General features: G+C 37.8%; 3 protein-coding genes across 12 annotated transcripts; 1 reads left to right on the top strand and 2 right to left on the bottom strand.

The window, feature by feature from the left end:
- Positions 1-13: 13 nt before the first annotated feature.
- LOC111271501 (alpha-tocopherol transfer protein) lies at positions 14-13,055 on the bottom strand. Of its 9 annotated transcripts, none has more exons than XM_022852341.2 (9): positions 8,747-9,137; positions 7,723-8,639; positions 4,966-5,107; positions 3,890-4,098; positions 3,018-3,275; positions 2,147-2,330; positions 1,639-1,758; positions 960-976; positions 14-790 (listed from the first exon to the last, which is right to left on the bottom strand). In XM_022852341.2, the coding sequence occupies exons 4-9, from the start codon at positions 4,000-4,002 to the stop codon at positions 529-531; spliced, it is 954 nt and encodes a 317-aa protein (XP_022708076.1). In that variant the 5' UTR covers positions 4,003-4,098; positions 4,966-5,107; positions 7,723-8,639; positions 8,747-9,137; the 3' UTR covers positions 14-528. The 9 variants fall into 9 exon arrangements, with proteins under 9 accessions (XP_022708076.1, XP_022708074.1, XP_022708070.1 ...); XM_022852339.2 differs by lacking the exon at positions 4,966-5,107 and having other exon boundaries at positions 7,723-8,076; positions 8,299-8,639; positions 8,747-9,136; XM_022852335.2 differs by lacking the exon at positions 4,966-5,107 and having other exon boundaries at positions 7,723-8,076; positions 8,328-8,639; positions 8,747-9,136.
- A 5,282-nt stretch (positions 13,056-18,337) lies between these two features.
- Positions 18,338-21,170, top strand: LOC111271499 (S-formylglutathione hydrolase). Of its 2 annotated transcripts, none has more exons than XM_022852330.2 (6): positions 18,338-18,456; positions 19,055-19,180; positions 19,507-19,630; positions 19,957-20,090; positions 20,361-20,553; positions 20,800-21,170. In XM_022852330.2, the coding sequence occupies exons 2-6, from the start codon at positions 19,055-19,057 to the stop codon at positions 21,072-21,074; spliced, it is 852 nt and encodes a 283-aa protein (XP_022708065.1). In that variant the 5' UTR covers positions 18,338-18,456; the 3' UTR covers positions 21,075-21,170. The 2 variants fall into 2 exon arrangements, with proteins under 2 accessions (XP_022708065.1, XP_022708066.1); XM_022852331.2 differs by lacking the exon at positions 18,338-18,456 and adding an exon at positions 18,515-18,831.
- Positions 21,159-24,653, bottom strand: l(2)34Fd (nucleolar protein 10 lethal (2) 34Fd). The gene is made up of 2 exons (XM_022852329.2): positions 24,479-24,653; positions 21,159-23,958 (listed from the first exon to the last, which is right to left on the bottom strand). Exon 2 carries the CDS (start codon positions 23,736-23,738, stop codon positions 21,717-21,719), a length of 2,022 nt encoding a protein of 673 aa, XP_022708064.1. The 5' UTR covers positions 23,739-23,958; positions 24,479-24,653; the 3' UTR covers positions 21,159-21,716.
- Positions 24,654-25,067: the final 414 nt, after the last annotated feature.

Raw genomic sequence — 25,067 nt, 5'->3', positions numbered from 1 at the left:
GAAGAACACTGCGTTTTACACGGACTCTACTCACATAAGTTTATTATTATTGCCATTAACAAAATACACAGCATTCATAATTTTCTTCGAGCGGAAATCATAAGCTCAACATGGTACTTGGCTCTCCCCAGCTATACAATAAGATCTGACAGTATATATATTTGTATAAATATATTTTAGTATATTCATTTAGTAACAAAGCCATTTTTGTTCGTGTGTAAAATTTGATTACCTAACAGATTGCAGCCACATCAATACTGAACAGAACTTTGGGACTCAAGACTCCTCAAGAATGAATTTAGAATATTTAGAGTCTCTCAAACGAGAGAATAATGTAACCATCTTCACTCTATATGTTATAAAAACCAAACATGAAATAGTCCCAGTATATACATATACTTGTGACAACTGGTATTTCGTAAACTACTTTTATTCATTATACATCATGTTAGATACCTGCTGCTGGGAAGTTTAGCCGATTGGAACGTATGTACATTTTGGAAAAGAGGATTCACCTAATTCTATTGACTACTGAGCATAGCACAATATCTTGAACGAACTGGAAGTCCGTTTTTTAGTGAAGTATGCTCTTCTCCTTACCGTCGGTTTTCTTGCCTTTCGGCAAATAACTTCTGGCGACAAAAAAATCGTGGTTCTTGTAAACCATTTCGGGTAACCACATATAGTCAGGCTCTTGCGGTCCAAGAAGGTCCTTCGGGAGGATCGAACGGTCAACGTATTTTTGCAAAGCGACGATGTTGGTCCCATGGAAGTGAATTTTTTGCTGATTCTGCGGTCGCGATAGACAACGATAACCGGAATAAGAGCACCGAGAAAGTTATAAGGGTATGAATTATGTTAGAATTTTTATCAAAATTTTTAGAATAAGTCAGCAAAAAAAGCAAGTTCTGACAATTATTAGATGTACTCTCTTGATTTATCGTGAATACTTAGCTTACTTTAAATTTAGGAGGTCCTGAAAAAAGACAGCAGGAAAGAAATTAAAGTCAGAATAAGTTTGACTTAATTCAAATAAACAAAGTTCAATGGCTAGTTCACAAGCTGGAAGAGAAAATAAATGCAATGAAAAATTTATCAAAAAGTAGGTTCATTCCTACTGGTTGTCGTCGCAGTCAGTACTAAGTAAAACAAATATGCGCTAGACTAGTCTCAACTTTAACGCGTGGGCTCTTAGTTGGATATCGAATCATAATATTCTTTACATACATACAACGTACAGTCGCGCTATTGATTTATAATTTATTAATACAATTTGATGATACGATATTTAATATTTACTACAAAAAAAAAGCGCAGCTGGGTCAGCGCAATAACTAATTTCTATAAAACTATATATGCTATATCAGAATATTAGAACCTTTCTGAGCGCGTTTATTGTATATATGCATATACAATGGTGATACGCGTTTAATTATATGATATAATATATACCATTGTATATATATGAGAGTATAATTTAGTTACTAGCAGGAAATTGATGAAAACAATGAAAATTTAGATCTTTTTGATCTTGATTTTCGCATGGAAAGACATGTCGCTATAAGCGGAATTCTAGAATGTACTAGAATAGGTTGCATAGAATCAAGAGATACATTTTGTAAGTACAGCGTAGCTTACCTCTTTGCTGATAAAAGGATAGGCCATGCCGTAAAGTATTTTGTACATCACCGGCTGATTCAAAATATGAATGCCGATAAAACGTATCGGAGCTGTATCCTGCAGAGTCGTTATGATCGTCTGGAAATGGAAACAGATATGTTTGTGACTGAGCGCATCATCCACGTAGATTCTTTATCTGAATAGCTCAAGACGTTTATGAAAAGTAAACAACAATGCGAAAAAACAAACATTCAAAGCAATCCTTCATTGCCAAGCTGGTCAACCAAGCGTTGGAGTGTACAGAAACATTGCTATTTCAGTTTGCAATAAAGCCTCGATTTTTTCTCTAATCAATACATTTGATATAGCCAAATAGCCACCAGGGGGGAAGTCTGAGAGTTTCTAAATATAATGAATTAAGTCATCTCGCTATTAGGAACAATGAGTAGATTGGTGAGAGAAAAATATGCATTAACTATAAACGTATACTAATGCGCCTACATAATCGTCATCGCAACTCGCTTACCGGCAAGTATGATGGCGGGAAGAACTGCATAACCCACGAAAAACGGAATCCTTTAAAATCGATTATCAACGTTACACCATCGCGCTGAACACGTTCATCATCAAGAACGTATTCGACCAGAAAGACGCCCGCGTTCTGCGAGGTAAAGTAATCCACTCCTGTTTCCGGCTTCCAGTCCCCAACGCTATCGGACGTAGTTAACGGAAAGTAAAACTGTGTTATCTAGTACTTTCATTTTAGCGTCACCTCTGATAGCATTTTCTTATGATGCAGTGCTTCAACTTTCGTGGGATTGTAACTGATTTCTCAGCTTATCATGCTGTTCAGAAGGATCATATCACAAGAATATGTCTGTAAAAGATGTTTTTATATATAACAATAACAATGATCCTTGTGACATGACAAGTGAAAATACATTTTACCGAACTGTACTTTGCATGTTGTTGTAATCAGGGCAAGTTATGACAGGTGATGTTCTTGATAATCAATCCAGAATAATCTACAGATTTAGCAGTAACGCTAGTAGGATCCCAATCGACGAAGTTTATTGAATTAGACAATATTTTTTACTAATTATTGACCCAGTACCCAATATAAATAGCATAACATTGTCACTTGTGTTAGGTTTTGCTTAACATGAAACAACTCGAATCAATGCTGAAATCACTTCTTGGAACATTTATATTCGAGCAGACAGGGATCTTAAGTAGACAGAAGCACGCTTGCTTTTTGAATTGAATTGAATCACTAAAAGACAATTCTGACTTTCGTAGTCTTGGATTAATGATTTCAATATATTTGACAATAGTATAGTACACCCTGTAAGCGGTTAAGGCAAAAACTAAACACACTAGTACAAAACACAACCAACCGAATAATTACTACAGCTGTGCCATCACGTGGGTTCCGATGGTGGAGAACTTCGGCGCATCGAAGCTCATATACGTGTTTATAGTGAAGCGGGCCCTTCCCTTCTGGAAAATAGCGTGTAGGTTCGGCCATTCTACGCTTGTGAATCAAGTCAAACATCTTAAACGTTGCGGGGACATTCAAATCCTTATACCGCAAAAACTTCAACAGGTGCTTATCATCTAGAATGTGTTCCCATCCTGGGATGCCATCTGAAAGCCTGTAGGAAATACGGAAACAAAGCAACAGTTCTTGTGCTTATTAAATGAGCAGCTTTTATATTGCAACGAAAAACAGCGATCAGCCAAAATGTTACTATCACCATCATCATTTTTGGCATGCAACCCCTAATTCGTACTCTTCTTCTGTATCCATAATAAGAACCATAACTGTTCATGTATTTGCGTGTTAAGATACTAATAACACAAACACGCTATCAACCAGGGACATCTTTGATTCTTGTGTTCGAGGTGAATTGATATGTGCTGAAAAATCCTTCGGTTATCCTTGTTGTTCACAATTATCATTTGTTTTTGAAGTGCATTCTCCATTTCTTTTGTAGAGAGTAACCTACTATATAGAGGTACACTACACACTTTATCACCAATCAAAGTTTAAATAGTCGCCGTTTGACGTGAAACAGGAAAGCCATTGCTAAGCGACTGTCGGCACGGGCTCTTAGCGCGAATAGATCTTTCTTTAGAAAAGCTAGATACTTACAAAAATATAAAACGAACCTAAGTTCCGCATGCCAGCCATATGTTCATATATAAACCGGTTTGTTTAACAGATCCGGACACCAGAAAACAATAGAAAAAGGAATAAAAAATTTACCTTTCCTTCAATTCCTTAAGCGAATTCTCAACGAGTAATGGGTCTTTGTCGGGAACCTTGGCGTTGAAGTCCAACTTCCAGGCGTCCAGGTTATTAATTACTTGTTCCTTCATTCTGTGCCACGCATCGCCGGTTCGCCACTTTGTGAGAAGTTTCTGGTTTGCTTCTTCGTAGTCACGTAAGTCGTAAGCGTCCTTAATCGCGTGCAACTATTAAAATATAAAGAAAAAACTTAAATGTCATCACAGATGGTCAAAGTATATTTGCCCATATCTACTGATTGTTATCACGAAACATCTAGATGTCCATGTTCTATATTGTTTTTCACATCTTCTATTTTACAGTTGTCCTACCATGTTCCCTAAAAAAAAAATGCACCTGCAAGCAAAGCTTATGCACCGTATAAAGAAAAGTTAGTGGATATCCATTACGAATGGGGAAAAATAAGCCTAGAAGTTTTTTTGATTACCACAGACAAGAAACGACCTTAACATGGTATTAAGAAGTTTGTGATTGCGTAGTCAGAAGCATAAACGTTACAAAGGAGCCGAATAACAAAATTAAAATCGGCTCATTACTACCGTAACTGTCTAGTCTGTTAGAAACACAATGATAATCCTGTGAAGATTCTAAAGGACAGCGAAGGTTATGTTACATGTTTGCCTTTTTCCGTGCTATTTAATGAGATTCACAGATCTGATAATGATTTATTTCATGACCTCTAAAAAATATTCCATAAAAGAACAAGCGATAGTCGCTATGTGCTCTCGGCTAACACTATCGGATTGGCACAGTATATTTCGTTTTGCGCCAAAATCAAGGATCTCTGTAAAAGCATACCATCCGTACAAGCAATATAATTAGCCTTCACATCTGTTGAGAGGAATGTGATCAAAATCATCCAAGAATTGGTCGGGAGTCGTTATCATATACCACTACCCCAGTGGAAACATGCTGGCTAATTGTGTGATAAAGTTGCGAACGACTCCTTTTACATTTTTACGAGCGTGTGGAGGTGATCTGGTGTTAAGTATTTAGATGTCATTTATCAAAGAGAAAAACAAAAAAAGTTTTACCCTAAAGTGCGAGTCGAACTCTGTACGCCATGGTTACGCGTCTCAAGCCCTAACAGCTGCGTCACCCATGTTGTATTCAGTGTCATACAATACTTTTCAATACCCGAATCATATCGAGTTCAATTGATCGACGAATATATGCCTGATAAGATGGAAGAGATTTGCTGCGTGTTATCTTCTGAGATTATTAATCTCAGAAGTTAGCACGCAACGAAAACTATTAGTTTTCGTTTACGATATAAATTTATATGTACGCGAAATGCGGTCTCAGCTGCTGAATGACTCGTCTACTATGAGAATGATTATGATTAATAAAAGAATTGGAAAACATTGATTTGGTAGTAAATTTACATTAACTGACCGTTGTTATACAGATGTTGAGAAAGCCAAGTAGGTCCACAAAACAGATTTCGTAGTCGTTCTAAATGGCTTCATGAGCAGTTCCACAGGTGCCCCAAAGGCGAAATCAAAACTAAAACTGATTCTCTAAAGTAACTAGTTTTACAATAAATTAAAAGCAGTTACGACAGAAGTTGTTTGATTATTATATACTTGTATATATTATAATGTTCACTGCGCTCGAAGCTAAGCCACCACTTGTGCGCAGTATCTGAAATATTCTGTAGCAGATTTCACAGCAGATATGAACAAAATGAAGTGTTTTGCATATTTTTAAGGCTAAACAGTCCTTTATAGCAGCAATAGCAGATAGTTCTTCGATAAAATGTAGGGACAATTCCAGCATGCAAAAGGTTTTGGCCTTTGGTTATGCTCGAATTATCATTCGCCGTACTCTTCTGTTTCATTATACCGTAGTTAGTATTTAAAGCTGGATATCTACATCACGTTCGATTGATTTTATTTATAATATGAGGTTTGAAACATAGTTTTAGTTAGCGACATCGTTTTAAATAAGAAATATTTCACTGTTATCTACACAGTCACCTTGGATGAACTAAGCCTTCGATGTCATCCAGTAAAGTTTCCTGCTGTCACCCGAAACGTCAAAGAGTATGTGTGGAAGTTGCATATTGCAATACCGAAGTATCCCCCCCCCCTCCTCCAGATTATAGTATTTTGTCATTCTTACGTCATATCATAATTACTCTGAGTGATGAAATTGAACGCACTTTAACGAATGAAGCTTGCATAAGCGCAGGTCCTAGCCAACAACACAGTGGGTCTTTATGGATTTTTGAAAATCCACCACGAGTCACCCGGATTTTCGGTGGTTCATAGTTATGCATGCGCTACAATCTGCGTCCCTCTCACGAGACTGTCTTCGGCACCCTTCTTTAGACCGAACCGCTTATGCACAATATAATTTTCAAGACAAACTGAATGTGAATATTTGTAAAAAACGTCGACGAATCAAATAAAAAGCGAATAGGTTAATTACTATAAAATAAACAAGATTTATTATTCAGTTTGCTTTGTCACACCAATGCGTTCAATATACGCGATCACAAATGAACTAGAACAAAAATCTAGTGCCACCTTTTATAAAGGTTTCAGCAGGAAGTCGTCTCGTCTTATGATGCTACTGTTACTTGACAAGTGTCTTTATGCTATTAAATAGGAAGCTTTGTTTGTTCAACTAATCTCTTGTGAAATTGAACACGAAACTCATACGCAGCATGTCTGAAATAGCCAATGGCGTCTTGTATCGATCAGTCGGGCTACGCTAATGATTCAGCAAGACTGGTCACAATTGCTGTTGAATTTGATTCGTTGGCTGTGTGCAGCGTAGAACGTTGACGAGCCTCAACAAGAGCGCTGTTATCCCTAATCTCTACCATTAATGATATTCATGCTCGAGTACATGGACACCCGTAAAAAGTGGAAAAAGCGGCCAGTATCTGGACAATAAATAACCACTTAAACGAATGGGCGTATACTGTGAAAATCAATAAAATTGACGATCTATGTGATATCATAAATCAGAACTAGCACTTACTTAAACGTTCGCGCGGAACGTTTCTCTTTGGAGACACTCAGACAAGCATCAGTTCACCCTGACCGCTGATTATTCAGGATACTGCGTCTGTACCGAATGTTGTAACTTCCGGTAAAATGAGCTTTTTTCCAAGTTCCAATAGACTTATGTATGTCGGTGCAGAGATTGATTAGTATATACCTCATATGGGAAGCTCATCGTTATTGTCTAACGTTGGAACCATTCGGCATCCAATATTTGTTCAAATTTTACATCATTTCCACGAATCAGGTTTATCTAAGATGTCAAGTGAACTGTTATGGAAAAGATGTATAAATATCCGGCCAACACCCATGACTAGTGTCTGTCATTGTCTAGCCTCTGACGGGTTCCATAGGAAAATTGTAATTATCCAATTTGGCTTAGAAATCACGCTAGCTCACGCGAATCGAGAATATCATCGGCCGGTTGACGTGTCGCAGAGCTTCTTCTATCAGATCGATTATCTGTTACCGAACGGACTGTGTTTAAAAAGTTGAAAGGGAACCTCTTACACTTTGGACCTCTAATGCACTAATTTTCATCCTTGGTGCAAGTTCCGGGATGACTACATAAAGAATGCTTTGTTCATTCCAAAACTCCAAGATACCTTTTCTTTCCTCATTATGATATTCAAAAGTAATAATAGTAATAATATAATAATTAGTATTATCAAAAAAATTATTATTGGCCAGTACGAGTCACCTTTTTCTATCAGCTTGTAGGTTGTAATAATGTAACTAGCTTGAACTAACTTAAAGACATATAGCTGTAATACTTACCTACCGTTGGATCGTGCTGCTAAAGTTTAAAAAGGACTCACACGTCTCCTGCAGTCACTATAGCACCAACAATATGATGAACACGTTTCATGCGAGGGGGTTTCTGTATCGAGTGGGCAGTTCTTTTTCTATACGAGCAGAGGTAAGTACGCGTATCTCTTGTGATACAATCTTATTTTGCAGTTAGAGTGCCCAAAATGCGTCGTAGAAGCTGAAACGCGTTCGTTGCTCGGAAAGAGCTACGAATACCAGTGCGACGATGGACGAAAGATCATCTTTCGGACTTTCAAAATCAGAAGCTGTGTGAAAACTCGTCTAACCCTTCAACGTCCAGCGTACAATGTTCAGAATGGACTGGAAGAGATTATCGCACAGGCCGACGAAGAAAGGAGAAGCCGAAATTAAAATTTTACATATCCATCTCGCTATCAATATAGTAATTGTATCTGTATATTCCTATGGTGGCGTCTAATCAATATGTTCTTTTATAAGTTCCAGTCGTCTGTTTTATGTGAAGAAGGCAGTTGTTTTTTGAATTGCATAAAGAGTTTGATTTAAGTATGGACTGATTGTTACATTGTACGTTCCCGCGCATAAACACACACAATTCGCGACGTGAATCAATGGCTGCATTGATTGAAGTTCACTCAAATGTTTCCGCTCCGATGTAAACGTCTGTGTTGAAACCGCCATTGTATATTAACGTTCGACCGGACGGCAAAGAACAGGCGTTTGGCTATTTTAAATATCCTTCTTTTGTTTGCGCTCTCCATGACGTCTTTTAGCCTGGAAAAGGGTCCTTATTCCTAGCCTTTTGCAGTCGCGACATTAGCTCGACCAACATGTGGATCAGTAGTTGCGGGGATACTTGTGATGTTCCTTGTTGTTATTATTTTGCGACACAACATACTGTGCCCCTGTAACAAAAGATTTTCTATGAATATTCGTTTATGGTTCAAGTATTATCACACAGAAGTTAGCTAGGTCAGTCTATGTAAAAAAAAATACAATGATAAACTGAGACCTGGTGATCTACTGGACACTACAAATTCGAAGCTGACTAGCTTCGAAAATAAATCTATGAGGACTCGCGACTAAATCAGCTGATGTCTGCGATGCGGCTGATAGCGTCGGGAAACGACAGACGGAGAAAAGAATCAAAGATGCAGGCACCGTGTGTACACACTACAATTGGGGTCTAAGAAGAGTTTTTCTAACAGCTTTCCCTAACGTAGTTTTTTCGGTTTCCTTTTACTGACCGATATATGGTCATCGGACAAAGCGCGAAGTTCCAGATGGAACTGAAGAGACATTCATAGACCGTTTTTTGTGGTATCTAATGGAGTACATTACTTACAATCAAGGACCTTTAATTACTTTGAGTTAAGTATCAATTCATTAATAAGAAATCTCTGCAGAAAATAAACAGAGAAGTCAAATCATTACAACCCGTTTTTTGCGTAGGTCGAACCAGCGTAGATCTAACTTCACGCTACCTTTTATGCTTTCAATTACATCCAGTTGTGCATCGGGCTATTGCACTGGGAATGGTACGCGTGCTGGATTCAATTCCTTGTGCCACCTTTATTCTAGATAAAGGTTTCCAATTTAAAATTTACACTTGTTTTTCTTAATAATATCACACACATAACCATGATTTGAATAACGCGTTTCGTAATACACTGGCTATTTTCGAATGTCACGAATTTACGTAAACGCTGATTAATAGTATAAATATCTAAATATAATCTAATTCTAATTGAAAGCATCTTTCTATTGGAATATTTTGTTGTAATTTCCTGTTTTACTTACAGGAAGGCTTCCTCAGAAAGAACTATTCAACGAAGACCTTACGCTGATACAGAGCTTTAAGATATTATAGTATTCACAACGTTTAAATCCGGTAGTACGTGTGTCACTTATGAGCTTATTATCAATGTGCAAATGTGTTCTTTTTTTTTCGACGAATGTGTGAAACTTACAAAACTGCCCAGCTTATAAGTTATATATGTATATATATATATATATATATATATATATATATATATAGCTAGCCGCCTAATGCGGCACGAACATTGCTTGTTTACCATTACTATTTCTCATAAGTATTTTTTTAAAAACATGTTATAAAACAATATTGAGTAACATTTTCTGTCAAGCTGAATAACCTAAATAACTTGTTTGTTTCTGTAGCTTTATGAAAAATTTACATTTTTACAAATTTCACGTAGCATTGCTGGATGTGTAAGTTTTACGTTCCCTTCAAGTGCTTCAGACGAATTCAAACGACCTCTCTCAAGAGTGCAACTTTCCTGACTGTTTCATAATAAAAATAGCTTTGATAATTCTGGCGACTAAGTTATCTGGGTTTGTCCAACCAGAGGTAAGGAATATGATACCGTAAAGGTCCTTTATGGGGTCATGGTGGATCATCGTCTTTTTCCTTGGCATATTAGGAGCTATGGAAGCTTTTCGTCTCGCACCCTACACGTGAATAGCGGTATAGTAAATAGATAAAACAAATTGGTTGGCAGCCTAAGCTATAACGTAGTTAATTTGAATAAATCTAATGTTAGAATAACGCTAGTTCCGGCCAAGCCTAATGATTATTTAGCAAAAAGAAAAGAAAGCTTCTGTCACACAGTTCCCTAATATTTTGGGCAAATCATCTTGTTCTTTTATGATGACTTGGACATAACATTTCTGATAACATGGTCATCGTGGCGTTTATACTCCAACTCAATTTATACCCGAAATTATATATATATCTGCAGAAAGAATCTCTGGTAGAAGGAAGTCGTGCAGTCCAAGTATATTTGTTAAATGAAAGTGAATATTTTCTATATTCTAAAAAAGGAAAAACAAAATTACAGGATTTCGTTCGAGTGACATCAGTCACGACGCAAAGTCATAGTCTACAAAAAAAAAAGCATGCGTTCAATTGGCTTGTAAATGGGCCAGCTCATTAGAGAAAGCTGAAAAAATAAGTAATCACAGATCTCTAAAATGAATTTCCATTACTCTTAAATGTTGCTGAACACCAAGATCTTCCGTAAGTTTACTTGGAGGGTTAACTGGCAAGCCACAATTTATTATGAACAGAAAAGTTACACCACTAGTTAAGGGTCAAACTAAATCACACTAGATCTTCGCTTTTTGCTTTTTTTTTTTTTTTCGAAGTTTGTTTGAAGAAGAACGTGGAAATCATTATAATAATACCTTTTTTTAGCGAACGTCTATGCAACCTTGTGCAGGATTTTATACACAGACGGTCGAGTATTTGAAGACCCACAAATTGATCGGAATACTAATCTTGTACGATTGTTACTATACCCTGTAATACTGAGCACAAAATAATGCTTTTAATGGCAACAACATTTATTTAAGCAGAGTGAATAGAACCGTATTGATACCATAAAATTATGTAACCATTTCGAGCAGAAGGCAAGATCACTGAGCCTTAGTGCAAAATTGTTAGCTACAATAGACAACATAGAAGAAGGTGAAATCATTCTGTTCCTAATACAAGCTAATTGCCGAATCTTCGGATAGGCGCCAACAGTGTGGCGGTGCACATAAATCAGCCAGGAAATCAGAGCAAACATTTAGATCTTCTAGCAAATATAGTCGTTTTCTAACAAACAAATACGAAACAAACAAAATCATTTAGAGGAAAACAATATTCTGTTAGTATATTTTAATATTTTGTTTAAGACGAACATGACTCCGTAATGTTAAAGTTGGTCGCCGTTTGGAACGTAATCCGCTAAATGCGGCACATTGCGCTATCTTAATTTTTCGAGGGACAAGCTCTCTGCTCTAGCTATATACAACAAAGAACGCAAACAGTGAATACAATCTAAGACTAGGACTAGGTTTAGGCACTTTTATTTGGTTTAAAAAGTTTAAACGTCTATTGAATTGTACGTAGGGTATTGGCTAAGCTAAACATTGCTACAAATGTCTGGCTTCCCGCAGCACAAAGCGTATCGCGTATCGCCTAAACCACCTCACGCTAAATTTACTAGGCAAATACGTTACTCCTACTAGATTATGGGAAACATTTAAGCAAACCGTCCAAAGCAACCATACGTTGTTGAAAAGCAAAAACACTATAATGAGATTTTATCGCTACTACTCGTACTATATCCGTGTGATATTTTTGACTAAAAGTATGAAACGCCAAAATACCTTTCAGACCCTTAACGAGATCTGAACTCAACAAAACCTCTGAATATAGAAAAACTCATAGAGAGTATGTCAAGAATTTTAACGATCACAAACAACATATTAACTTCAACTCAATCAGTAATGACAGCCGCCTTTTTATCGAAGATATGATGATAAATATAAAGTTTTCTTTTACTAAATAGAATCTTCAGTTTTTCTAAGACATCTATTTCTCGCTAGAGGTACAGTTCTGCTCGCTGCAGTACGACCATTGCTGACTCGTATCACCGGCTCCGACATGGCAAAATTTAAACACAATGGGATTGGACCGCGGGAGTGATCGAACGGACCTTTGCAGGCCGGTCGATATTCTACAGAATATGATAGTCGAGTCTTCTCTAATTTGTCGCAGCCTACCGTAAACTCTGCTGACATCAAATCGTTTAAGTCGTAGAAATGTTAGCAGCTGTCCATCATTTAGGACGTGCAACCAACCCTTGATAATTGAGATAATTTTAATTGTAACAAACCACGTTCGTATACTCACTTGCTGCCACATATAGGAAAGCCTCGATACGGGATTTAGCTAAGACTATACTTTTTCATAAATAAAAAGGGCAAACAAGAAGCCAGCTCGCAGCTTTATGCGCGATTTGAATATGTTTACCAAGGCAGCATTTCATTAAACAGATTTTATACACAAATCATACATCCATATCACAGCGGTAGGAAAGTATGTATTTACACACGCTTCTTCATAAGTTCTTTGAAAGCTTCCTCCTTGATTTTTGGATTTTCATCCATTAGCCCAGCATTAAAGTCCAGCCAAGACTCATGTGCACAGCCGTTAGCGCCTTTTCCACTGGCTCAAATAGTCTAAAAACAGTCAATAGTTCAAGGATCAGACACCTTGTTACTCTAAGACATACACCCCTTACAGATATCGACACTACATCTCAAAGTTTGATACTTTATTAAGTAACCGAAAGACGCGTACCTTACTGTTTACATGATTGTTGTTTATCATGGAACAAGCTGATCAATCTTTGAGGCACAGTGAGTTTGTTCGATCGAGATCCGGCAACGTAATAGTCGAAGCTGCAACCTCAGGGTGTTCAGTTTGTATCCATTATTGAAATTATGGCATACTAGATGAACCCTGCCTGAAATATAAAAAAAAGTGAGTCATATCTTATTGCCAATAGAGTGTCGTCGTAACTATGAATAAATAAAGCGGATTTACTGGTAACTTCTGGTGAAAAGTGGCGTCCACAATTTCCTATAAATTGCTTAGCCATTTACAGTGTTGAAAAGCAAATTAAAAAGCACGTAAAACTTTCGGAAAAATAGGTTTCAAATTGATCACAATGTATTGCATATATATTTAATTCCACAAATGGTTTTAAATGTAACTAAACAAAGTGCAACCCTTTGGTGAGCATTCGTTTGTATCGATTATTATCAGCTGTATTTGACAGCACGCGATAACACAAATTCACATAGTTCTGACAGTTCATTGCCAGTAGTAGGAAAAACTTATAAGGCATTTAAATAGACTACGACTTTGAGTAAGCTAGCCGACAACCTATATAATAAAACCAGTACCAGCTGGCTCCTTAGCTATCTCTGGCTTTTTGAGCCAAGTTCGCTAATTAAGCAGAGTTATGATAGCAGTGATAATCGTCAGTAATCTAAATTCAAAGTGTCCCAAACTCATAACATTGAAATACTGCGCTACCCTACATGCACAGTTTCACTCTGCTTGATATTCTGTTACTGCCATCAGAAACCGACGAAGTACCTGCACCAAAAGCCAAACAAGCTTTCTTTCTTAACCATACAAAAGCAACAAAACCATGGAAAATGAAATAATAGAAACATGATAAATACTAGATTTATGGGTTTTCTAGCATACAAATGCATTCATGACAACAATGTCTGTCTGTTGTTTAGTCAGAACGGCGATCCAGCCTAGCTTCTTATTGCAACAGGTCAGTAGTTGTCGTTTCAACTACCGCACCTTCATTTCGAGTTGTCAACCTATTCATCATACAGCTGACTCCCAGCCCAAAATAAAACGTCTGCATTCTCAGGTTTGACCCCAGACCACAACGTGTCTCTACTATGAACACGCAATTACGTTGTCTACTAAGCTATTACGGGACAATGCCCCTATAGTTTCTTCTCATTGTCCGATCTACATTATTCTTACAATAGTAGGCCTTGTTCGCTGCGGTGAACAGGCCTCGTCGTTGCGTCACCCAACACTTACCCGTACCGTTATATTCAGCATAAAAAATCTGATAGAGCACTTACCCTAGATATAGCAAAAGTAGTTGTGGTACTTGAGGAAACCTCGCTCATCTAGACGGTCAACGTTAATGCTAACGCCGCCCGCGAGAAGGGAAATAGCCTACAACAATACAATTACAAGACCAAAACACTGTGCCTGCCGATTGCATTCTCGATGTTCTGCTACGAAAAATAGAGCAACTCAATCGTAATTAAATGCTACGAATTTTATGGTACTAGCGTCAAACATTGTTTCTAAGAGAAACACGAACTCTAACGAGCGTGTAATATGCTTTTAGTAGAAAATGAAATATACAATTAGGGCTTGTTGCAGGTGTCACACGGTCATTTTATCGGGTTCAGCACTTAGCTCGATAATACGACCACAGTAATGGCGATTGAAGAATAAAATTTCGAAAAACCACGATTGGCCTAAGCATGAATTTTGAAGGAATCTAAGTATATACGAGTTTCGCATTCTCCAAAGAAATTGGTTTCATTTAGCCGTACTTTTATATTACATTTATATTACTTTTATATTGCAGAACTTCACACTGTTCACGGTCAGTACACTGCTCCTATAGTAGTTACGAGATTAAACAATGAGGAATTAATAGCTACTGGAATACAATGTCCGGATGCGTATTTACGTTTTCATTCGTTTTTCTCCGCATTTTATTATACCATTACTGAAATGCACATGTTGGGGAAGCTACTTGTTGCATGCAGTTTATCTGCAATACTGTTGGGAAATACTGTAATCTGTATGCTGTGGCTTTAATTAGCAGCGCAGTCGTCTTAAACGAGAAGAATCTAAAAACATTTTCGTGCAGTAAGGTATGATGCTCTGAATATGATCGGCCTTATCGCATCAATTTTTATTAAAGAACGTTTATAAACAAAACACTGCTTAGAGGCTGCGATGTGGTAAGATAAAGGATGGATATGGTGAAAGTATTTCCCGTTGTATCTGAACACCGTGTACATTGCAAGCGGTGCTTCAAAACGCCTAAGATTTCTTGCTTACCCACGCTTGTTAGCATCAACGGGAACACTTATTCATGTTACCCTCTATGTAGGGACGAATAACATAAGTACACATATAAATAGACTGCTCGAGGATATGCCTGGTTAAAAAGAACTGATAAACAGGGCTACTGCAGAAAAGATATCTATTTTTTTCCGCACTGAGCACCACTACAGACGGGTAGCTTCCAGCACAAGGTTCATGCATTCACTAAATATTCTACCATTGTATATATATATATTGCGTAGATGTAATATTGAAGCTTTCAAACCGTCAAGAAGCTTTTGTCTCAGTTTGCATGTAAAGCAATGCTAGTTACTTTAGTGATATTTGAATCAATGAACAGTCGTCACTGCTATTCCGTACATGATTTTACTATAGACGATATGAAATTAGCTTTCCACGAGACTGACGATACATGTCCGTGTTTCATATGCGGGGAGAATTGGGACAGATATTATGCCGTACCATCTTTAAGGCTTCTGGCAAATCTCTTAAATTCGTCTTATAAACTCAACAACACTTGTATAATCCATGTAACGCTGAGTGTTTCGTATACTTACTATGGCGCTGAGATTATGTGCTATTGATCTGTATACCTAAGTCTTTGGCTACTGACAACAAAAATAAATTTGATTTGTATGTAAAGCAGACACAACGAAGTACAATAATATATTCATCTTAATCCAATTTACTGTATTTTACTATATTGTATTAGTAGTATATTTAAACAGTTAATTATGACTAGCTTGTTTTTCGCATGCTGAACATAATATAGATATCTTAGTACTTGTTGGAATCATGAGTTATCGAATCATGAAAGTTTTAACTATAACTTACCAAAAACAATCAATGACAAAAAATGGTAGACGGAGGGCATAATTACCGACCCATGTTGACAGTCAGGTGACGCACTGCTTGAGGGCGTTCTTCAAAAACCCAATGCCTGTGAGCTGATTTCATCTCAGGTACGTTGTTTTTTGGCTTAGATAATAGTATAGTACCTTCTTTTAATCAAAATCAGCATACCTAATTTATGATAAAGTTTTTGACTTGGCAGTCCAACGTTTACCAAAAGGGATAAACGGTTCTGTTGTTAGGTTTGAATATAAAAAAAACGATAGCATAGTTCAGGAGATTGATTTCTCAGAACGTTACACAAGCTCAATCACCAGGTCGTCATTGCCAAGTCAGTTATCTTTTACGTGTACCGTTTATTAAATTCGATGCACTTAAACATTATCATTGTAAGATGAAAACATCATTGGCCACGGACCCTTTTTTTTTTCTATAGGTACAAATAATTCAGCTTGCATGTAAACATGCTTAACTTGATCAAATGGTTTTTTGGCAAGACATGTTTCATCAATCAGAGGTTAGAGGTTTTGTCTTCGTTGCTATCCGTTTTTTAAAAGTCGTACCATTGCCACAGTAAAACGGGTAAAGCTACATATGATTTGGATCTTTGATACAGAATCTTTTGTTAAAAAAACTGAAAGAATATATACCCTTTAGAAAATGCTGCATTGAATAAAGTTTCAATATGGCTTTGTTTTACATTACATTAAATACTAGATCCAGTGCAAGCATAATTCTATTCAGCAATAACAATACTAATCATTCAGTAATAATAATACTAATGGTGTTTCAAAACAGTTCCATCGACTAAAACAGAAGTACGGAATAAGTGCATGATTGTGGTGCATCAACTAATGGGTTGTACTTTGTTAAGTTGAACACGTAGAGGTTTCCGGGTAACAATGCGCAGTAAATTGTTACGTTTGTAGGTAACTTACCTAAATTTTCCCTCGCATCTCTTTAGGACCTCTATATAAAACACGTTTCTGCTTTGCGGATTTTGACGAGTGTAACGGATAACTGAATCAATATGAATATATGATAAACGAACGTACAATTTAACCATTTACTGAGACACTAACATTTAGCTAAGCCTTAGCTAATTATGCTTTTGTCTTTACAGGATAAACATCATCGGCCATAGGTTGTTAAATTCTCAGTACGGTATACATTTTACTACAAATCTAAAAGGATTTATGAAATTTGTATTTATTACGATTTGAGAAATTCCTCTTTTAGTCCTGAAAAAGAAAAATATTTAAGAAATAAATATTTAGCGAACCATGTATCACCCCTCGAAAATACGCCTAATCAACAAAATGCAAAAACATATGGGGCAAAAAGATCTTTTTTATTTTTCAAGTTTATAGGCTAAAAACTAAACTTTCTGTTGATGTCCCTAAAAAGCTTGATATATTCGAATACATCTCATTCTTCCAAAAAATATCTATTTCCTTTCGAGAAAACAAATTAAACTTTTTCTCTACAAGGAGTAAATCATTTCTTTTACAAAACACTCAAAAGAAAACAAAACCTGTGAGGTTCAGCTGATTAATTGAGTGTGATTTGCGCACAGTTGCTTATATTGCTTAAAATTTAGTTTAAATATATCTATTTGGGCAACAAATCCACAATAGGTGCTTCATAACCACTAAACTTCGTATCTGTCACAAGTGCGATCCGATCCATAACGCTCCTGAGGTTTGTGATAGTTGTCTCGGTCCCATTGGTATCGGTGCAGGAAATACACTTGAATACTACGCAAGCAATACTCGTTGAATAATAATTAATTGAGCTCATGTGTACAACCGACGAGTATTAATTTCATTACATGGATGAAACACAAAAAAATCGACAATTTGAATTAAAGCTTGAATACAATTACTCTTATTTTAATTGTGCACAAATGAAATTTTTGATCTTGAAAATAGTTATACGGCATAATCAATTTTAAGCAACTGAAGCAATATAGATTCTATTTGATTGAGTGTTTATCTGACCCGAAGGCAACGTTTGTATCGTAGATACAAATGTATAAGTTATCGGTCTCGATTGAATATCCCGTTAGACCCATGGTGAGTCCAAGGATCCACAGTTTTTATTAGTGACAACCCGTGGGTTAAATCGAATGGGTGCTCCGTTTGGTGGACTGCTTGCACGACACAATGTGGACCTATTTTATTTACTGGATCGAATGGATGCGTCATTCTCAAAAAATCCCGCCGGTTTCGCCGGAACTAGCTACCCTCTCCCAAAAATAGCGACGCCGCCGCCGCTTCAAAATGTTGATCCTTTTTTATCAATTCATCCATTTTTCCGGTCCTAGGTAAGGACTTGTGCCTCTACTCGACAGCTGAATTTTTACGACTGGTCAATTAAAAGTCAATGTAAGTTACTTGTTACCAAACCACTTAATTATCTGCCTGGTATTCCGCAATACTCGTGTTAGGCAATTGCTGTCGCTTCCAATTGGAAATAACATGTTCTGTGAACTTTAATATATCCGACAACTATACACGCGCGAATACAAATGTGTTAATGGATTTGCGCTGACAGCGTGGACAATCGAGCTACCCCTAATTGCAACTTCATTCTATGTCAACTTGGCCAAGATCTACTTGTTGGTCGCCGCTTGTTTGACAACACTGAATTCTTCTAGTGTTTCATCAGTGTAGTCTGTATGCGTAGAGCTTGATAAATTTAATTGCAATGAGTTCGCCTTTGTTGTGACAGAAAAGGACTAGACGGCTCCACATTCAGAAGTTCGTGTAATTTTACCATTTGTCTGTAGTCTTTCAGCTTTACCTTTAGTAATAGAAAGCAGGTTATTTTAAAGGGAGGTTGCGTCGACTTCTTTATTAGACCTTAGAACTATAAAAAAAATAGAAAAATATTTCGGTAGTTCTAATTAGTAGAAAATTATTCATGTTTTTAGTTTATATTAATATTACTTCAATTTATCTTTATCATTATATTTTCTTACAGATGTCTTTAATATTGGTATCGAGCAATAAAATCTTTAATGGCTTCCAAAAGGTTTTTAAACATGCTTCGACCACGTTACAGAAGGAAGCCACTTTCGCTATTTATTTACCTGAAGCTAAGTCCAAGGTGCGAAGTTCGACAACAATTTGCATCTAATTACTTTCATCTACGTCTATTAATTATGTATAGGCAAAGCAGGTAACGATATAGAAATAGCAAATGCCATATTTTGTGCTAACGGTAAATTTTCCAACATTCTAGCGTTAGGAAACACAACATACGACTCCACTCTCTTCAAAACATAAATGTATGTTTGCCGATTACAAAAAGTTGGATACAGTAGCAAAAATTTTTTTTGTAAGATCAAAAGTACCAGTACGAATCAAGCCCCTGCTTCAGTCGTAGTATTACAGCGAATACAAAGACACTGCATTACCACTCTGCGTCATCAGGTCCCTGTCATATATTGGCTCTCAGGATTGACGTGTACCGAACAGAATTTCATCACGAAGGCCGGCGCGCAACAATTTGCGCAGAAATATCAGGTCGCCATAGTTTGTCCGGATACCAGCCCCCGTACGTACCCGATATATTTGAAAATGCAATTAAATCAACTTAGGAATTTGCTAGAGTCTTAGAATTCATATGTATTTTAGGTTTTAACCATAATGTATGGTGTAAGGATATGTCAGCGCGTAATCCAATTAGTCTCCAGTTCTGTCAGGTGTATGAAAAATGATAAAGTTGTTTCAAGGGATATAACACATTACTATCTAAATATGCATGTATGTTTAGATAATGTGCAATTTTTCAAAATACTTTTTTCCCTCCTTTAAAAACTCCTGTAGCGCAAATCTAATCGATTAGGTTCACTTAAATGCACAACTAAAATATATTTCCAGGGGGTTGCAATATTCCTGGTGAAGATGATAGCTACGATTTGGGTACCGGTGCTGGATTTTACGTGGATGCAACCCAGGAACCTTGGAGCACCAACTACAGAATGTACTCCTATGTCACCAAAGAGCTGCCTGGGGTATCTTTTTTCTTTTGCAATTATCTCGTGCAGCTGAAACTGTAAACCTTCACAATATATCTTAAAATGCAATTCTTTGGTCAACCCAGCTCGATTGCTTTGCTCCTATGCTTTTCTAATATTGCATCTGAAACTTTGATTTGGGTTAGACACAGTTTATGTAATGTGCATTTAATTAGATCTAATACATAAGCATTTTAAAATAAAAGTTTGATCAAAGTGAGCAGAAATTAATCTTACCTAATATATATATGTATTTTTTATTTTTAGATTTTAGCGACCAGCTTCGCATCGGAGGTCGACGCCTCTCGGGCTTCGATTATGGGCCATTCAATGGGAGGGCACGGTGCCCTTATTTGCACGTTACGCAACCCCGGCCGCTACAGATCTGCTAGCGCATTTGCTCCAATCTGCGCACCGTCACAATGCCCTTGGGGACAGAAGGCCTTTAACGCTTACTTAGGTGAATAGACTTAGTTAGCTTACATTTATCTTTCTAAGGGCTCAATTGATTACTACTAGTTTTCTTCTGTATCTTATATTTATGAAACTTAGTTCGTGTAGAAACGTGTAGAGTCATATTTCAGTACTAGTTTAATAGGGGTTGTCGCCGCTTGATGTTAGATGTAGCAGTCTAATATAAAGTTACTATCACGCTGAAGAACCATCAAGTACATTGCTCATTTTTGGTTTATCATGTATATTCCAGGAAGCGATCAGGCATCCTGGAAGGCCTACGACGCTACGGAGCTCGCTAAGACCTACACTGGACCCAATTTGAACATCCTAATTGATCAGGGACTAGACGATGATTTTCTGGCAAAAAATCAATTGTTGCCCGAAAAGCTGCAGGAAGCAGCATCTTCCAGCGACAAGCTAAAAATCAACTACAGGCAACATGCAGGCTACGACCATAGTTATTTCTTCATAGCCACTTTTATCGAAGACCACATCCGACTGCATAGTGAAGCTCTTAAGGAGTAAATTTTAGGGCAAAGTTGCAGTGTTTTTGCGAATTGCGTTGCTATCAGTAACTTATCCCTGAAGCGACAGAATAAACTTGTCAAATAAATAATTTCAGACACCGTTTCTTTGTGTTAGAACTTCGTGAAACGGTATTCATTTCATACACATATTAAGTCACTCCGTAAAAAATATTTTCTAATAAAAACAATAATATACATTTGGCTGTTACGTGGTTCCAAAAGAACATGTAATGAATATCAAATGCATTATGTGGTTCAGTAATTAGCACACGTTATCTGTATCCACTTGTTCATTCCCCTTCTTTGTTGAAATCACGCGTTATTTGACCTGTTTGACGTAAAAGAAAAAATCTGGCTTGTGAATCCATGCGTGTACCATAATATATATAAACACGCATGAACTACGATGCAAAAATTTCTTCCAAAAACAACTATAGCGACATCTTTAACTGTTATAGCTTTCACAGTTTCAGTCAACTAATAACAAAAGTTTCCACCCCATCTAATAACAGATTTAACAACAGCATTCTAAACACCTGAGCATTTTTTAAACATAGTACTTGAAGAATACGCAGCAATTAGTCCTTACCGCCCATTTTCACAATCCCTACCGATCACCCTTTAAGTACACTCAATCTAATTACACCTTATTCATATTGAGGCCCTTCGTAGATCGGCGCAATCGCTTGCGCTCTTCCACGTGCTTCTTATTTTCATCTTCATATCGCTTTTTCTTAATTTGGTATGTCATCATTCGGTTACCTGATGTGAACCCCCTACTTATCTCAACCAGATTTGTATCCTTGCCTGACTCCAGTCGTTCAGCGAGGGATATTGTTGATTTCTTGACTTTTTTTGTGTTTGGACGGAATCCGTGTAACGCCTCGGCGCCACTTTTTCTACAAAACCCGTCGGCATCCTTGTCCTCGAGCGACTCAGACTTGTTTTTCTGCGGCGCTGGTTCAATACTTGGCCCATGGCTATCAGTGATCGAGTTATTGTAATCGTCAAGATCGGAGAAATCAGAGGCGTTCTCATCATCATCGCGATCCTCCTCGTTTCCCCCTTCCTGAAATGTCAGCATATTGGCAGCTCTACCTTCAGTATTCATCTTTTTAGGCTTCTGCAAGATCGCAATAACACTTCTCAGTCTATTATAGTCCTCAGTTTCCTCATCAACCTCGAACTCGGGGTTAGAGAACATGGCAGAAAACCTTGGATCCTTCATCGGGTTGTTGAATTTCTTCATTTTTTTCTTATCATTGCTCTCCTTAAGTTCCTGTTCCTTCTCCAGGAGTCTCTGCGCAACGCGTTTATTCACAGCCGGGAGGTCCATAGTTCGTTTGTCTGGAACGCGGTCTACGCGCGTGGAGTTTAGCCTTTCTTTGATCTTCTTCTTCTTGTATTCTTCATAAGCGAATGGTTGACTGAGCTCCTTCGCCTTATAGTACAGTCTAGTGTCTATAAAGTAGCCATGCATGTACGCTCGTAGCATGCTCGTACCAACCAAATTCGTCAAATTGAGCTCCTCTAATTCCTTGTTTGTGATGAAACGGTAATCGTCATAGACGGTGTCTTGATTGCTTTCTTCAAGCTCTTCAGTGATGTTGTCGAGGAAACTGCACCAGCGTGGAGCTGTTCCTAGAGCAGGAATGTAATATGGCTGAATTTTGGGCGATTCTGTTGCAATGAAAATCAAGCCTGACCGACCGAACACTTTAACGTCGTTGATATCGTGCGCTGTTGTAATGCTCGTAAAGATCCTGCCGTCTTCCCCATAGATTTTCACCGCTTTGGCATCGCTTGCAATGATTCGTTTGTCATTGTGGAAATCCAGGCTTCTAATTGGCATTGAGTACATATGATCCTTTCGAAGAAATGATTTGTCTGAACGAATGTCATACAGTAAAACGTGTCCCGATGTGGTGCCTACTCCAATAGTCAAAGGATCCCTGAATGATATCTTTGTGATGCCAGGAATATTTTTTAGGTCTTCAGTGAAAACTTCGTCACCCGCAGGAAGAATACCAATATTTTCTCTGCAGCGAGGATCCCACGCTTCCACAGTGCCATCGCTTGTTCCCATTAGAATTAGATTGTGGTCTGTTTGAATTTGTAGGCAATTAACAGCTGCTGCTTGACTTTCGTACGCTTTAAAGAACTGACCTTGCTCAAGGTTTAATCGGTACACCTCGGGACTATCACCAGCAAACAGAAGTTCAGCGGATTGCTGGAGGTATTTCAAGTCACGACCACTGCGCGGAATTCGTATCCGATGATACCTGCCGTAACGTGCGTGAAACTCGACGTAGCGCTCCGAACTGAGGAATACCATTTTTGAATAATCTTCAGCCAAAACCTCTACGGCCACCACCTCATAATCGAAGCACCGCTCAAACTTCATGCTCAGCTGAGATACTTCAAAACATCTGAGTCGAGGCTTGTATACTCCGCATGCAACGATATACTCCTGATCTGGAGTGACCCGTAGGTGAGTTGTAACAGCTGGCATTTCGAACTCCTGAATCAGTTCGATTCTGTGCCGAACTTTCGAGTCGTTCTGGGTTAGGGCGCGTTTCTTGCGATCCGACAACCAATCTGGTAGGCTCTTACCGGCTGCCAGGTTATATATTTTGACATCGTTAATGCTGCACACTTCCATGGTTCTTCCGGTTGAATTTCGTTTGTGGTGAACCAGTCACGAAAGCACGGCTGTGCCACAAGCAAGCCAAGCTTGCTCTCTTGACCTCTGGACAGTCTATACGAGCTGCGTGAAAGGAATATGATTCCAAGGCGTTGCTGTAAGCTCCTGATCGTCAGTTTATTTATGGGTTACAGTCACTGTTCGCGGTGTTGGCAATTCCATGTTTCTGTAAGTAGGACTAAAGAAAGAACATGTAAGACAGATGTGTTAGTTTTATTTCCTAATCATTGTTTCTGTTTTAGTTTTAATTTACTTGTTTATCGTTCTGGATCCGCATTTCTTATCACATCATACTCAAGCTAACCAAAAACACAGGTACAAATCTTATTTTGTTTCGTCACTAGCCTTAAATTGTAGAAAAAGTTTCTTTACTATAAAAGTTTTTTCATGATAGACGCTCCAATGTGTATACGGATCAACCTATTCGTTACTCTCTAACCTATATATAAGCAATATACAATTTAGCTGAATCTGAGACAAATAAATTCCCTGTTGACTAGAAATGCTCTAACATCTAATTAATCAACAGGATGGCTAACACATAATGGATAAGCTCATTTTAAACCTGTTGTAAATAACAACAGGTTTTTATACAAACGGACCCAATAGTTCTAGATGTTCTGAACAAGCGCTGCCCACAATAATCACAAATGACGCAGATAGTTCAGCGGGAATACACACAGAATCCAACTACTCACACTTCTACAGTTCTCTTACGATACTTCCTTACGATGACCGTGTTTTGATAGTATGTGATACGAGCTCACGCAGTTATGCAACAATACAGAGCAGCATTTCTCAAGTAACTAGATATAGTTCCAGGCCTGTTGGAATACACAATCTGCGGTAAGGAATAGGCTGCCAGCACGTGTAAGCAGACGACATCGAAGGTGCTCAGATAACAAAAATAATAATACAGGCGACACCCACACACACAGATACAGTCACCAAATAATATAAATAATAACAATCAAACAATGGGAGAGAGGGGGAACTTAAGGCGTGCGCGCGGTGAGGTCCAAGCGACAAGTTTCAACAGACACAGTTAGGTAGGTGGATCCCCTTCAGCAGCGAAGGAAAGGCAACTTGCTGCGCGCCTCTTAAGATAACCATCTTTTTAATCATACTACCCGCGTTTATTTTCGAGTTCCTGCTATGGCCGGTAGCGATGCAGTCGTATTGGATTAGGCCTCAAAGTGGTAGGGTCTGTATACCTATGTCAGAAAAAGAAAATTTTCTCTATTATCGCTGCATGTTGTGATACCATGATACCTGAAAAAATATCAA

The sequence above is a fragment of the Varroa jacobsoni genome, unplaced genomic scaffold (genome assembly GCF_002532875.2).
Source record: "Varroa jacobsoni isolate VJ856 unplaced genomic scaffold, vjacob_1.0 contig00710, whole genome shotgun sequence".
NCBI classification, from domain to species: Eukaryota; Metazoa; Arthropoda; class Arachnida; order Mesostigmata; family Varroidae; genus Varroa; species Varroa jacobsoni.
This window is presented reverse-complemented; position numbering and strand designations above follow the sequence as displayed.